This window comes from Schistocerca nitens, chromosome 6 (assembly GCF_023898315.1).
Source record: "Schistocerca nitens isolate TAMUIC-IGC-003100 chromosome 6, iqSchNite1.1, whole genome shotgun sequence".
NCBI classification, from domain to species: domain Eukaryota; kingdom Metazoa; phylum Arthropoda; class Insecta; order Orthoptera; family Acrididae; genus Schistocerca; species Schistocerca nitens.
This window is the reverse complement of record NC_064619.1, coordinates 719,160,158-719,176,301: the sequence shown is the minus strand read 5'-3', so window position 1 is coordinate 719,176,301 and position 16,144 is coordinate 719,160,158. Positions and strand designations below refer to the sequence as shown.

The 16,144-nt window shown below is 44.9% G+C and overlaps 1 protein-coding gene across 2 annotated transcripts in view; it reads left to right on the top strand.

Moving 5' to 3' along the window:
• Positions 1-16,144, top strand: part of LOC126262423 (uncharacterized) — a 97,197-nt gene that overhangs the window by 53,438 nt on the left and 27,615 nt on the right. For both annotated transcript variants that reach the window (XM_049959058.1, XM_049959057.1), the window contains exons 2-3: positions 5,082-5,214; positions 9,710-9,959. In XM_049959058.1, the coding sequence (XP_049815015.1) occupies positions 5,082-5,214; positions 9,710-9,959 (383 nt within the window). The remainder of the gene's footprint in view (positions 1-5,081; positions 5,215-9,709; positions 9,960-16,144) is intronic.

The following is a 16,144-nucleotide window of genomic DNA, read 5'->3' as shown; positions in this document are numbered from 1 at the left end:
TGTGTACATACTCGTCTCGGAATACCAGATCATTGAAAACTTTGTATCTCATCTCTGTCGATTTCTTTCCTACACATTGGAGAACTGAGTACTGTTTTCGTTCGATTTTTTTTTTTTTCGTTTAAGTCTCGTACTTCTCGTCCTTAGAATCCTAATCTCTTCTCTCTCTTCGATAGGTAACTTTGTTATATTTGCCTACTCTAGACTATCATGAATGTCTTTGAACTAATTCTCTTTAAAATGTCATATTTCAAAACCTTCAAGAGCTGCTGATGAAATGAACATTTATTAACTGCTGGCTTTGATGAATGTATCATACAATTATTTACTTTAGCTTGTCTCGTAACGTTTTACTGTGGCGTCGAAACCAAAAAGAAGGATTTTTTAGCTCCACAGAAACTGTCGTCAGTAACAAAACGCAGTGATATATTTAAACATTGTTCTCACTGTCAAAATCATCCTCTAATGTGGAGCAAACTCTGCACACTCCGTAACATAATTTTATAGCTCTAATGACGATCGTTGGACTGAAGCAGGTAGCTGATCAAGGTTTATTTAGGATTTAAAAAGTAATCAAACTGCTATTTGGTCTACTAATATTCGTTTAGTCGTAAAGGTTTCGGCGTATCGAGTCCAGAGTCAGGAAAGAACTGGTTGGCGTCCGCAGGAAACATTAGTGTACAGGAAACGGAATGCTAGAAACAAAGATACTATCAACACACACAGAATCTTTATTCATGCGATTAGTTGAGAAATGTATAATCTTGCGTCATCACTAGAGTTATGCACCAACGTTGTTAAATCACAGTGTTAAATTACGGTTTACGAGCTGGATTGTGCCAAAGACATTACGTAACGAAAACACACAATATTAAAATATATAAGTTGTAATGAAAAACTAAGTAGGGTGTAATGACGATTCTATAGTGGTACAGATTTGTGGGATGTGTGTGATCATTGGGACTGAATTCTGGGAGCGTATGGTTTGATGGATCAAGTTAACCTTAAGAGTGAAATTGTGATCAGCTGTAACTGATCATTTAGAACCAGGTAGGGATTTGAACTAAGTCGTTGCTCATCTCTAGTGTTTCTAATAGGTTAAATTTTCTTCTGTTTGTTGACTATTTGCAGCACTTCTGTGCTGATGTTGTATCTGTGACCTTCCTCCTGCACATGTTCAACAAAAGTACTGCTCAGCCAGTCTCCTTGCTGTAGGTTATTCCATCAGCAGTTCTCGGTGTATTTGAAATGTGATTATTTTCAAATATTTACTAGCTCTGCGGCACCACCTGCTCAAAACCATGGGTCTCGGTTTTGTCTTTCCGAAAGTCGCTGAGCTGTTGTTTCAATAGCCGCGGTCTGGTTTCTAATAATCTCGATATGAGACGGAGAAAGGCATTTCTCCTTCTGCGCATTGTATCTACTCTTCATTCATTTTATTAGGTATCAATCTCCGTCAACTGAAAATAAAAGCTGCTGTATCCAGCCATGTTTATTATTGCATTGTGTATTGTGTGTATTGAACCGGGGACCTACAAACGACGGAGAGGCTTCGTCCCGACGTAGCCCTCAGTGGCTCGCAACCTCAAAACAGGCCAAGCAGTCCACCCACCCACCCCACCGCCGCCCCACACCGAACCCAGGAGTATTGTGCGGTTCGGCCCCCAGCAATCGCCGACATAGTGTAACTGAGGCGGAATGAGGGGAACAAGCCCGCATTCGCCGAGGCAGATGGAAAACCACCTTAAAAACCATCCACAGGCTGGCCCGTACACCGGACCCCGACACTAATCCGCCGGGCGGACTCGTGCCGGCGACCGGTACGCCTTCCCGCTCGGGAAGCAGCGTGTTAGACTGCACGGCTAGCCAGGCGGTCATGTTTATTATACTCTCCGCTACATTTTTCGATTCGAAGGATGAAACCCAGGTCTGTCTCGCCCCCTCCCTTCCCCTCACACCATCTCAGACATCAGTTGCCTTCCCGCGGACTCATAGTAAGACCTGTAAAAATTTTCACTTGGCGCTCAAGCGGCCACTTGTTTGCTTTTGCCTTGAACCTGTCCCTACTTCACCTCCGTTAGGTGGACTTGTGTCAGTAGCGCATGGCTGTATTGTATGTACGACTTTTGTGTAACCTGTGGTACTGTCTCCTCTTGCAGTCGTGTTTACGTCACATACGCACTCTGCATTCTGAGTTAAACAAAGGTGTTTGCAATGCAGTTTGTGTGTAGTCCAGAGACAGTTTATCCATTTGGCGCATGCCGCAGGCCCCGTGCGCTGGAGAGTTCCGCAGTCCCGCTGTCCAGTTTTGTGCAGTAAAATTAATCTCTAGCAGTTTTGGACTGAAAATAGTAATACTGTTTAGAATTATAAACGCATGCTTGTACAGCACAGGCAATAACAAATCATTGACGCAACATTTTATATATGAGGAGCGGTCAAATGAAAACGAGACATAGGGCAAAAAAGTAAGTTAACAGTTCATTATTTCAAAAGTAATCGCCATTACTGTTAATGAATTTATCCCTTTGTGAGACAAGATGGTCAATGCTTTGATGGGAAAATGTTTGGGGTTCCCTAGTGAACAATGATTCCACCCAGGCGTGCTCCTCTCCGTTCGAAGAAATTCAAAGGAGACGAATGTTTTTCTTCGGGGCTCCAAAATTACGAAAATGTCATGGGGAGAGATTGGGACTGTATGGAGGATTTGTAAGGACTTCCCATCGAAACTTCTGCAGCGTACTCGAGAAACCTTGGCAACTTGTGGCAGGGCGCACATATCCGTGAAGGACTTGTGACCGTCTTGTGTCACAGTGGGACAAATTTATTAACATTTATGGCGATTACTTTTGAAATAACCAACTGTTTACTTACTTTTCTCCCCCTCTGTCTCGACTGCACGTGTCTCGTTTTCATTTCAATGTTCCTTATATTTTCGAACATTTGAGAACTGGCTCAATAGTTCACATAATTTGTGCTGCAATATTTGCTCAAAAAATCATTTTCTGATAATACGGTACCCTCTCCCTGAATGACTTTGGTCGCCAAGCCAAACAGTCGGACAACCAGAATTCGTTTTAATTAAGATTTCAAATTCATAGAACATAGTAGGTACTCCCATGAGTTTCTAACACATCATCTGTTTCTCCCTCTTGGCTTTTATTTCTTCTTATTGTTATTTTATTGCTATTTGGTAGAGTATTTATAATTGTCCCACAGGCTTCGTTAAATTTTATGATCTTGCTACCGATTTCATGCTCGAAATTGCGTCCTGTGTAACAGCTAAGATTCTGAAAGTAGGTTACTCCTTCCAGTATTACATTATTTATTGTAATTATAGATCTCATATGGCATTTTCCTTGGAAAATCCTAATGGAATATCCTAATGGAAAAACTGGTAGAAGCCGACCTCGGGGAACATCAGTTTGGATTCCGTAGAAATGCTGGAACACGTGAGCCAATACTGACCCTACGACTTATCTTAGAAGAAAGATTAAGGAAAGGCGAGCCTACGTTTCTAGCATTTGTAGACTTAGAGAAAGCTTTTGAAAATGTTGACTGGAATACTCTCTTCCAAACTCTGAAGGTGGCAGGGGTGAAATACAGGGAGCGAAAGGCTATTTACAATTTGTACAGAAACCAGATGGCAGTTATAAGAGTCGAGGGACACGAAAGGGAAGCAGTGGTTGGGAAGCGGGTGAGACAGGGCTGTACTGTCTCCCCGGTGCTATTCAATCTGTATATTGAGCAAGCAGTAAAGGAAACAAAAGAAAACTTCGGAGTAGGTATTAAAATCCATCGAGAAGAAATAAAAACTTTGAGGTTCACCGATGACATGGTAATTCTGTCAGAGACACCAAAGGACTTGGAAGAGCAGTTGAATGGAATGGACAGTGTCTTGAAAGGAGGATATAAGATGAACATCAACAAAAGCAAAACGAGGATAATGGAATGTAGTCGAATTAAGTCGGGTGATGCTGCGGGAATTAGATTAGGAGATGAGACTCTTAAAGTAGTAAATGAGTTTTGCTATTTGGGGAGCAAAATAACTAATGATGGTCGAAGTAGAGAGAATATAAAATTTAGACTGGCAATGGCAAGGAAAGCGTTTCTGAAGAATAGAAATTTATTAACATCAAGTATTGATTTAAGTGTCAGGAAGTCATTCCTGAAAGTATTTGTATGGAGTGTAGCCATGTATGGAAGTGAAACATGGACGGTAAATAGTTTGGACAAGAAGAGAATAGAAGCTTTCGAAATGTGGTGCTACAGAAGAATGGTGAAGATTAGATGGGTAGATCACATAACTAATGAGGAGGTATTGAACAGAATTGGGGAGAAGAGGAGTTTGTGGCACAACTTGACTAGAAGAAGGGATCGGTTGGTTGGACATGTTCTGAGGCATCAAGGGATCACCAATTTAGTACTGGAGGGCAGCATGGAGGGTGAAAATCGTAGAGGGAGACCAAGAGATGAATACACTAAGCAACGGACGTAGGCTGCAGTAGGTACTGGGAGATAAAGAGGCTTGCCCAGGATAGAGTAGCATGGGGAGCTGCATCAAACCAGTCTCTGGACTGAAGACCACAACAACAACATACTAATCTTTGTTTTATTAGTGGAAATGTTCGTCTTACAATTAAAAGCCAGTAAACTAAGATGATAAACGGTTCTTTGAAAATTATCTTCATTCTCTTGGATTATTACTTGGTCATCTCCGCATAGTAGAGTATAAAAACATTTCTCTTTGTTGGTATGTATGCTGTAGGTGATAATTTGTCCCCGAGTCCTGACTGAGTCATCTATGTCAATGTTGAAACGAGTTGGAGAAAGGCCACATCCTTATCTAATTCCCTGTGTTACTGTTATTTGTTTTGAGAAGTTTCATCTATCTTCGATAATAGTTTTGTCTCTTTGTAAATAGCTTTTACAGAATTTCTTCGATAATCTGGTACACTAGGTGTCTGTTGACTACTTAACAACACGGTTTTCCTTAATGGGAGTACCGCGACCCTTTTGTAGCCTGTTACGACGTTGTCAGGTGAGCCGCTGTGGTGACCCTGCCCGCCCCTGTGTTGCAGGAGCCGCCGGGCGGGCGGTTCCCCGCCGGCCATGAGCGTGCCCGGCGCCGGGCACTGCCGCCTGACGACGCAGACGTCGACGCCGTCGCGCCATCACGCCGACTGGGACATCAACGACACCAGCATCCCCAGGGTGCGTACCTCGACTCTCCTCTGCTGCTCTGCTCACGCTGTGAGTTACAGGTGCTTCAGATCACACTGCCCGGCCGGCAGACGTTAACCTTTCTGGGTCCACGTTTGGCCTAACAGAGTGAAGTTCGATGAGTCTCTTTTCAATCGGGTCCACAGTTACCTAGCATTTCTAAAATGGCTCCATGCCGCTTACAACAGTTCGATTTTCGTACATTTACGCATTACTGCACAGTTCACGCCTTAGACCGTTTTCAAGCACCATTCGTTAGTTGTTTGGCCATCAAAAATCTCCGATGGCAAATATTGACATAATGGTCAATTGTCCATCCAGTCCATGTTGTACAGGCTGAGCAAAATAAACATGGTCTGGAAAATACTGTACTAGTATTTCCTCCACTGTAATATAGGCTACCCAACTTACATCATCTGCTCCAGTTCCGCAAGATGTAAGTTTGGCTGCCTATCTTGAGGTGCAAGAAATATTGTCTAAGCTAATTTTATTTTGCCCAGCCTGTATATGAAGTGCGCCTCGTAGCCTAATACTTATGAGTGCAGATCCCACACGTATAATTAAAACGCCATTGGTATGTTGACACGTCATGACATTAAAATCATATATAATAGAAAATGCATTATCAGACTCGAGGTACAGGTCGTGGCCCTCGCCTCGCACGGACGGGGCTGAGCTGTTAACGGTACAAAGCTTCCCGCTCTTCAGGTTAATCGTTTTAAAATACGAGTACCGATATAACACGATTAAAAATATGAAACATTTACGCAAGCTTTTAGAATAACTGAAAAACGTCATTTCTGTTTACGATATATTAAATATTGTCTTTTGAAGCGATACTAAAAAGTAAAAATATGTCGCTAGAAGGGGGACGATGCTGAGAAGAAGCGCTATACATCCACTGTGAAGGACTTGGACAGCGGAAGGAGACCTGAGAGAGAATTAGGAGTGAAAAGGGTAGGTATGAGCATAAACAAAGGCGTCCTCCGGGTTGTGAAAGTGGCGATGATGGTAGCTTTGGGTAGTAGTGGGGGGAGGGGGTTATAGATGTAGGAACAGAAGTGGAGTAGGGAACCCTAGCGTCAGGCAGGCTATGCTATGAAGAGGAAAATAAACATGGGAAGCTAGAAAAGGAGGTAGGCGTGATATAGTCTAGGGTAGGAAGGAGATGGATGGATAAAATTACAAGTTTTATTAAAAGAGGGAGTTGATACGGAGCGTGTTGTAGATGCAGGTTTGCAGTATATTTTTTATTCGTTGCAGTTCCTTCACAAGGTAGAGGGGCGTGTCAGCTGATAAAACCGCTCTTCAGTGAAATATTTCACATATCTAAGAGTTTTAGTTATTTAAAAAGATTAATTAATACTGTTGTAAAATATACACTTCTGAAGATATTTATTAATTTTTTTTAAAAAGTTGGATGAATTTACGCAACAGTCAGAACATAATCAAAGATCGGAATGGTGATGTTGCTACGACATAATGACTATGCTGGTGGTGCAAAAAAATGATCATGTTCATGATGGAGATCGAAAGACGAGCACTACAATAGGGCTCTGTAGAATTGCAGCAAGCAACTAACAGCTTTTGAAGGAGAGGGCACGTGGACGAGGGTCAAAACGGAAGGACCGGGTGAGATGGAGGGTTGTTGACAGGGATGCAACGAAGGGTACATCACGGCATAGATTTCATCGTGGGTGGGGGGAGGGACTGAAGTTTTGGAAGGTGAGGATGGAAGATGGGATAAGGTTGTAGAGGCACAGCGGGGTACCTGAATTGGTGGTTAGTGTGGTTAGTGGATAGGACTGTTTGTGTGATAAATATATTTGGTCGGAAGTTGGTCCGAAAAGGGAAGAACGTGTGGGAAACCTACGACTGGGTATACGATTCTGGAAGATTGGTGGGCGCAAAGGGGCGAGGCAGATTACATGTCTTTCTAGGATTTCAAGGGATTCATAGAATTTAGGATAGGTGAAGATCCAAGCATCAAGTTGGGATGTGGCAAGAGGTGTTAGTAAATAGCGATAATGGTAGAAGAAGGTAGATTCGAGGTGCGGCATTTGAGTAGTTTCAGTTGGTTTTAGGTTCGTGTCGAGTGGTAATTACCTGTGACTTCCACAAAAATTTCCTGTCGAGGGTTAGCCCTAAATACCTTACTGTGTCAGTGAGAGGAATGAACTGGTTGAAGATAGACAGGGTTAGCACTATCTAAGGTGACAAAAGTCATGGGATACCTCCTACTGTTGTATCAAAACGTCTGCAGTACCTTGTGGACAGCTTTGATCCATGACTTTGTGGGGTCTGCGCCACACTCGAACCATACCATCAGCTCTTACCAACTGCAATCGGAACTGATCTGACCAGGTCACAGTTTTCCAGTCTTCTAGGATCCAACCGACTTGGTCACGAGCCCAGTAGATGTACTGCAGACGATGAGGTGCTTGCAGGACAGGCACTCGGGTTGGTCGTCTGCTGCCGTAGCCCATTAACGCCGAATTTCGCCGCAGTTTCCTAACAGATACGTTCGTCGTACGTCCCATATGGATTTCTGTTGTTATTTCACGTGGTGTTGCTTGTCTGTTAGCACTGGAAACTTCATGCAAACGCCTTGCTGACGGTCAGTGAGTGAAGACCGTAGCCACGGCGTTGTCCGCGGTGAGACGTAATGCCTGGAAAGTTGTACTCTCGGCACACTCTTGACACTGTGGTTCTCGGAATACTGAATTCCCTAACGATTTCCGAAGTGGAAATGGCGCGTTCAAAGACTCTTAACTCACGTCGTGCGGCCATAATCACGTCGGAAACCTTTTCACATGATCCATCTGAGTACAAATGACAGTCAGCCAATGCACTGCCCTTTTATACGTTCTGTAAGCGATACTACCGCCGTCAGTACATATGCGTATCGCTATCGCATGACTTTTGTCACCTCGCTGTATACCTTTCTTTATGTACACTACTGGCCATTAAAATTGCTACACCACGAATATGACGTGCTACAGACGCGAAATTTAACCGACAGGAAGAAGATGCTGTGATATGCAAAATGATTAGCTTTTCAGGGCATTCACTCAAGGTTGGCGCCGGTGGCGACACCTACAACGAGCTGACATGACGAAAGTTTCCGACCGATTTCTCATACACAAACAACGGTTGACCGGCGTTGCCTGGTGAAACGTTGTTGTGATGCCTCGTGTAAGGAGGAGAAATGCGTACCATCACGTTTCCGACTTCGATAAGGATCGGATTGCAGCCTATCGCGATTGCGGTTTATCGTATCGTGACATTGCTGCTCGCGTTGGTCGAGATCCAATGACTGTTAGCAGAATATGGAATCGGTGGGTTCATGAGGGTAATACGGAATGCCGTGCTGGATCCCAACGGCCTCGTATCACTAGCAGTCGAGATGACAGGCATCTTAACCGCATGGCTGTAACGGATCGTGCAGCCACGTCTCGATCCCTTAGTCAACAGATGGGACGTTTGCAAGACGACAGCCATCTGCACGAACAGTTCGACGACGTTTGTAGCTGCATGGACAATCAGCTCGGAGACCATGGCTGCGGTTACCCTTGACGATGCATCACAGACAGGAGTGCCTGCGATGGTGTACTCAACGACGAACCTGGGTGCACGAATGGCAAAACGTCATTTTTTCGGATGAATCCAGGTTCTGTTTACAGCATCATGATGGTCGTTTCCGTGTTTGGCGACATCGCGGTGAACGCACATTGGAAGCGTGTATTCGTCATCGCCATACTGGCGTATCACCCGGGGTGATGGTATGGGGTGCCATTGGTTACACGTCTCGGTCACTCTTGTTCGCATCGACGGCACTTTGAACAGTAGACGTCACATTTGAAATGTGTTACGACCCGTTGCTCTGCCCTTTATCCGATCCATGCGAAACCTTACATTTCAGCAAGATAATGCACGACCGCATGTTGCAGGTCCTGTACGGGCCTTTCTGGATACAGAAAATGTTCGTCTTCTGCCCTGGCCAGCACATTTTCCAGATCTCTCACCAACTGAAAATGTCTGGTCAATGGTGGCCGAGCAACTGGCTCGTCACAATACGCCAGTCACTACTCTTGATGAACTGTGGTATCGTGTTGAAGCTGCATGGGCAGCTGTACCTGTACACGCCGTCCAAGCTCTGTTTTGACTCAATGCCCAGGCGTATCAAGGCCGTTATTACGGCCAGAGGTGGTTGTTCTGGGTACTGGTCTCTCAGGATCACCCAAATTGCGTGAAAATGTAATCACATGTCAGTTCTAGTATAATGTATTTGTCCAATGAATGCCCGTTTATCATCTGCATTTGTTCTTGGTGTAGCAATTTTAATGGCCGGCAGTGTGTATCATTCGTAGGAATGCAAGGTGGGAAGAGGCAGGGTAGCGTGAACTGCGCTGCCCGGAAAATTGGGATGAAGTGTCGGAATTTGGCGCTCCAGTAGTGAGGCTGGAGTGTGTTGGGTGCCCGGCAGGTGAGCGAGTTCGACCGGTGGCAGGAGTGGGCAGACGGCCACTGCCGGCTGGTGTACCCGGCGTCCAGCGAGGAGGCGAAGCGGCACGCGTCCGGCTGGGCCATGCGCAACACCAACAACCACAACGTGCACATCCTCAAGAAGTCGTGCCTGGGCGTGCTCGTCTGCTCGCTGCGCTGCGTGCTGCCGCACGGCGACAAGGTCCACCTGCGGCCCGCCATCTGCGACAAGGCGCGCAAGAAGCAGCAAGGTAGGCGACAGCGCACACTGGAGGCAGCGGCGACGTGCGCGCAAGTGCTTCTTCTGGAACACCAGTATAGCTCTAGACTAAGGAAATAGGGTTAACATTGCTTAGAAGTTTTACGTACCAACTTCAGTTTTAGTTGAAAATGTTCGTAATTTATTTGTTTATGCAGTCATTTGAACTACCTTCAGGGCCAGAATGGCCCTGGCAGAAGTAAAGCTGTGAGGACGGGGCGTGAGTCGTGCTTGGGTAGCTCAGTTGGTAGAGCACTTGCCCGCGGAAGGCAAAGGTCCCGAGTTCGAGTCTCGGTCGGGCACGCAGTTTTAATCTGCCAGGAAGTTTCATATCAGCGCACACTCCTCTGCAGAGTGAAAATCTCATTCTGGAAACATCCCCCAGGCTGTTGGCTAAGCCTTGTCTCCGCAATATCCTTTCTTTCAGGAGTGCTAGTTCTGCAAGTTTCGCAGGAGAGCTTCTGTAAAGTTTGGAAGGTAGGAGACGAGATACTGGCAGAAGTAAAGATGTGAGCACCGGGCGTGAGTCGTGCTTGGGTAGCTCAGTTGGTAGAGCACTTGCCCGCGAAAGGCAAAGGTCCCGAGTTCGAGTCTCGGTCCGGCACACAGTTTTAATCTGCCAGGAAGTTTCATACCTTCAGGGCCTTTCCTGCATATAACCAGACATCACCTATAGTTCAACTTTATTGTAAGCAGAATACAGGGGGGTGGACAAAGATACGGGAACACCAAAAACACAGCGCATTACCATGCCTAATACGGTGTAGGAAAAGCGTTGACATCCAAAACAGTATCCAGTAGACTCGGAGTGGGTAGATACAGATCCTATACCGTTTTCAAGCGAATCTTATACCATTCATCTTGCAAAATAGTGGCAAGTTCAGCTGACGATGATGGAGGTGGTTTGCGATCGAGCACCCTTCTCTTCAAATTAGACCACAAAAGCTCAATAATACTTAGAAATCCTGATTGTGCTGGCCACGGAAGATCGACAGTTCATCCTAATGCTCACAAAACCAGTCCTTCAATTATTCAAAAACAGTCTTTATCACATTTATTATTATTATACCGCCAACCGGTTTCAACCCGACGTAGGGGTCATCTTCTGGTTGTTTACACCATTGGTCGACTGCTGGTGGTGTCACTCCTGTCTACATGGTGATAGTTTCCTGCCGTTATGTAGACAGGAGTGACACCACCAGCAGTCGACCAATGGTGTAAACGACCAGAAGATGACCCCTACGTCGGGTTGAAACCGGTTGGCGGTATAGTAATAATAAATGCGATTAAGACCCTTTTTGAATAATTGGTTAATCATACCATTCGCTCCTTCATCTCCACAAGCGTGTTGTCCAAAAACCAGTCCTTGGCTATGCGAACTGCGTGAGCAGGGTTCTTGTTGTCTTGGATCACAGTATCACAAACACTGTACTAAGGGATTGACCTCATCAGCCAAAATCGTCACATAATTCTTGGCAGTAATGTGACCTCGCACAGTAACCATAGCTGTCCAAATAATCGCCGCACCCACGTCACATGTCACTCTTGAGACGTAAACTTGGCCAGAAGTTGGAAACAAGACTCATCCGACCAAATGAGAATATATTATTGCTCCAAGTTTCACGTTTTATGACTTTTCCACCACTTTTTCCTATTACGTGTATTTGCACCACTGATGTGCGGTTTTGGAATACAAGCTCGCCCTGCAGTTCCCTGCTTATAGAGCTCCCTCCTGTTGTTTCGGTGCTGACAGAGTTCACGAGTGCGACATTCGGTTTTTTTAGTGACTTTTGCAACTGTTTTCCTCTTATTTTTCGTCACAGTCCTTCTCAATCACGGTCACCCCACACACACTGTCATCCGCGTTGTGACTTACAGGATGATGTCTACCGCCTTCACTATATGAGGTATAAATCTTCCAACAGCTCAGCTACCAGCATCAGCAATATGCTCACTTTCGAAGTCACTGAGCTCCGATATCATGCACTCACAACTACACAGAAAATTGTCTGACCACTACTGACACTTGAATGGCTCTGAGCACTATGGGACTCAACTGCTGAGGTCATTAGTCCCCTAGAACTTAGAACTAGTTAAACCTAACTAACCTAAGGACATCACAAACATCCATGCCCGAGGCAGGATTCGAACCTGCGACCGTAGCGGTCGTGCGGTTCCAGACTGCAGCGCCTTTAACCGCACGGCCACTTCGGCCGGCTACTGACACTTGAAATGGAGACATTGCATAGGGGCTGTTCGTGGTTGGAATACAACACTGCAACCTGAATGCTTGACTAGTATCTACATTTATCTTCAAGCATGAACTTCTCGCACTAATTCCATACTTTTGTCCACCTCCTGTATAATATAATAACAAGAATAACACGTAAGTAATCGTAATAATATGTGTAGTACATGATGAGTATATAATGACAATAGTGCACATGTACAAAATGTACTCTAGTGATTACGACATCTATTGTTATTACTATTATATACTGCAGACATAGATTTAAGGATCTGTGGAAATTTGTCAGTAATATAAAAACTGCATCAACATTCTTATACCTGACACTGGTCAAGTACAAAAGGCCAAAACGTTGAAGAATCTAGGAGAGGTAATGAATTTGAAAAATTTGGTGTAGTTGAAAGGAACACAAAATGGAAAGGGAGTCAAGAATAATAAAAAATATATAAAATAAAGAGTGCATATCAAGAAGTGCCAGAGTAAAGCATAATAATATGACAGTAAAACTAGAATGTCTCTACGCAAGTGAATGCCTACCATTGAATTGTAAATTAGGCAGACTAGAAATATTAGAGAGAACATGTTTGCTCCCATAAGAAGCAAACGAATCTGACAGTTAAAAGGTAGTGATGAGGAATATCATAGTACATATTTTTGACATTTATACAGGATTAATGACAATAAGCTGACGAAACACATCTAAAAGCGTCTGACGGAACAGAAACCAACAATAATATGGATGTGAGAAACTAGAAAAAATTTACATGAACAAAACATAGAAGTAGGAGACATTGCAGAAAGAACCAATAAGAAGGGTCTGAGAAACCAGGAAAAATTAACATGAACAAAACATAAAAGTAGGAGTAACTGGAGAAAGAGAGAGTGTCAGTTGTGAAGAGTCTGCGAGAAGAAAATGAGATGGTCGCGTAGCCGCTAGACGGCCGAAACGGAAGGAATTATTTCGATAATATGTACAGTAATGAAGGAAACAGAATTCCGTAAATTACAGTCTTATTCAAATTGTGTTTAGCGATTTCCTCATTGTATTCTTGTTGAATGTGTATATTAACATCGAACGAAATGTGTGGTAGCAGCATAAAAGGATTCAAATGTAGAGGACTTGACTGGTTAGAGGAGAACGAGAAATAATGAGATAAGGTTAGCAGATGAGATACAGGGAAGACAGCATTGCTTACAGTGCGAAAGGAATACTGGTTCACTGATGGACTGAAGCCAAACGGATGCGATATGCCGAGAGGAAAAATATATATTGATATTAGTTGATAAAATTTCAGTCTCTTTTTGAATGCAGAGTGGTTTTGTGTGGGACACAGATTACTGGTTAGTTGATTCCAGGACCATATCGTTAAAATAGAAAAGGAGCTAAGGAAGACGACACGTTGACGTCCTGTCGACGGGTAGGTCATTAGAGGCACGTATTTGGCACACTTGTGGCATAACCAGTGTGTTCTTAGTTTATTGATATATGTATTACAGTTATTTTTGTCAGGAGAATTAAACAGTACTTTTTGAATTATTTATTTAGCATGGCTATATTCCAAGTAAAGACACACACGCATGAAATATGTTCGTACACTCCATTTATTGACTTTTAAACGCTTTTGGTTGAATTTACATAAAAACTTTGACATATACTTAGTGACACAGTCCAATGGTGTGCCATGACCTGAACTTGCACTGTTTAACTGGTGACATGGTTCGGTTTGGCTGGCGCAGCAGCTGATGTACATATAAGTCGTAACAAAAGAACTAACCACCTATTACTGACAGTAATATTTTAACTAAATTATAATTGCATAAACTGATTACAGAAATACTGAAAGGCGCCATGGCGTAGTCAATGAAACTTAAACTCAGAATTTACAGTCAGTATTGCGTAGTTTACATTCTTCTAGTCTTATACACTCCTGGAAATGGAAAAAAGAACACATTGACACCGGTGTGTCAGACCCACCATACTTGCTCCGGACACTGCGAGAGGGCTGTACAAGCAATGATCACACGCACGGCACAGCGGACACACCAGGAACCGCGGTGTTGGCCGTCGAATGGCGCTAGCTGCGCAGCATTTGTGCACCGCCGCCGTCAGTGTCAGCCAGTTTGCCGTGGCATACGGAGCTCCATCGCAGTCTTTAACACTGGTAGCATGCCGCGACAGCGTGGACGTGAACCGTATGTGCAGTTGACGGACTTTGAGCGAGGGCGTGTAGTGGGCATGCGGGAGGCCGGGTGGACGTACCGCCGAATTGCTCAACACGTGGGGCGTGAGGTCTCCACAGTACATCGATGTTGTCGCCAGTGGTCGGCGGAAGGTGCACGTGCCCGTCGACCTGGGACCGGACCGCAGCGGCGCACGGATGCACGCCAAGACCGTAGGATCCTACGCAGTGCCGTAGGGGACCACACCGCCACTTCCCAGCAAATTAGGGACACTGTTGCTCCTGGGGTATCGGCGAGGACCATTCGCAACCGTCTCCATAAAGCTGGGCTACGGTCCCGCACACCGTTAGGCCGTCTTCCGCTCACGCCCCAACATCGTGCAGCCCGCCTCCAGTGGTGTCGCGACAGGCGTGAATGGAGGGACGAATGGAGACGTGTCGTCTTCAGCGATGAGAGTCGCTTCTGCCTTGGTGCCAATGATGGTCGTATGCGTGTTTGGCGCCGTGCAGGTGAGCGCCACAATCAGGACTGCATACGACCGAGGCACACAGGGCCAACACCCGGCATCATGGTGTGGGGAGCGATCTCCTACACTGGCCGTACACCACTGGTGATCGTCGAGGGGACACTGAATAGTCCACGGTACATCCAAACCGTCATCGAACCCATCGTTCTACCATTCCTAGACCGGCAAGGGAACTTGCTGTTCCAACAGGACAATGCACGTCCGCATGTATCCCGTGCCACCCAACGTGCTCTAGAAGGTGTAAGTCAACTACCCTGGCCAGCAAGATCTCCGGATCTGTCCCCCATTGAGCATGTTTGGGACTGGATGAAGCATCGTCTCACGCGGTCTGCACGTCCAGCACGAACGCTGGTCCAACTGAGGCGCCAGGTGGAAATGGCATGGCAAGCCGTTCCACAGGACTACATCCAGCATCTCTACGATCGTCTCCACGGGAGAATAGCAGCCTGCATTGCTGCGAAAGGTGGATATACACTGTACTAGTGCCGACATTGTGCATGCTCTGTTGCCTGTGTCTATGTGCCTGTGGTTCTGTCAGTGTGATCATGTGATGTATCTGATCCCAGGAATGTGTCAATAAAGTTTCCCCTTCCTGGGACAATGAATTCACGGTGTTCTTATTTCAATTTCCAGGAGTGTATTTACATCGTAAGAAGTTTTAACCATCAAAGATTAGTTTAATGAAATATGTTATTACTTTGCCAGACATGTTACTATTATCTGTGCCAGAACTTTTGATCGTATAGAGTGATGTCGCGTTTTCATTGCTATTTGAAATTACGATAATACTAGGACTATAACAGTGTATAGCGACAAACAAAGATTGGTTCTGTAAAATTAGGTAATAGTCATATTAATTACGCTTGCGTATAACACAGTAAATCAACAGTTACAATGAGTGGAAAATCAAAGTTGAAATGTTAAGCATTAAGGCACGTAATACATGGTCCATCAACTTTTTTACACTGAAGAGCCAAAGAAACTGGTGCACCTGCCTAATATCGTGTAGGACCCCCGCAAGCACGCATAAGTGCCGCAACACGACCTGGCATGGACTAATGTCTGAAGTAGTGCTGGAGGGAATTGACACAATGAATTCTGCAGGGATGTCCATAAATCCGTAAGAGTACTAGGGAGTGGAGATCTCTTCTGAACAGCAGGTTGCAAGGCATCCCAGATATGCGCAATAATGTTCATTTGTGGGGAGTGTGGTGGCCAGCGG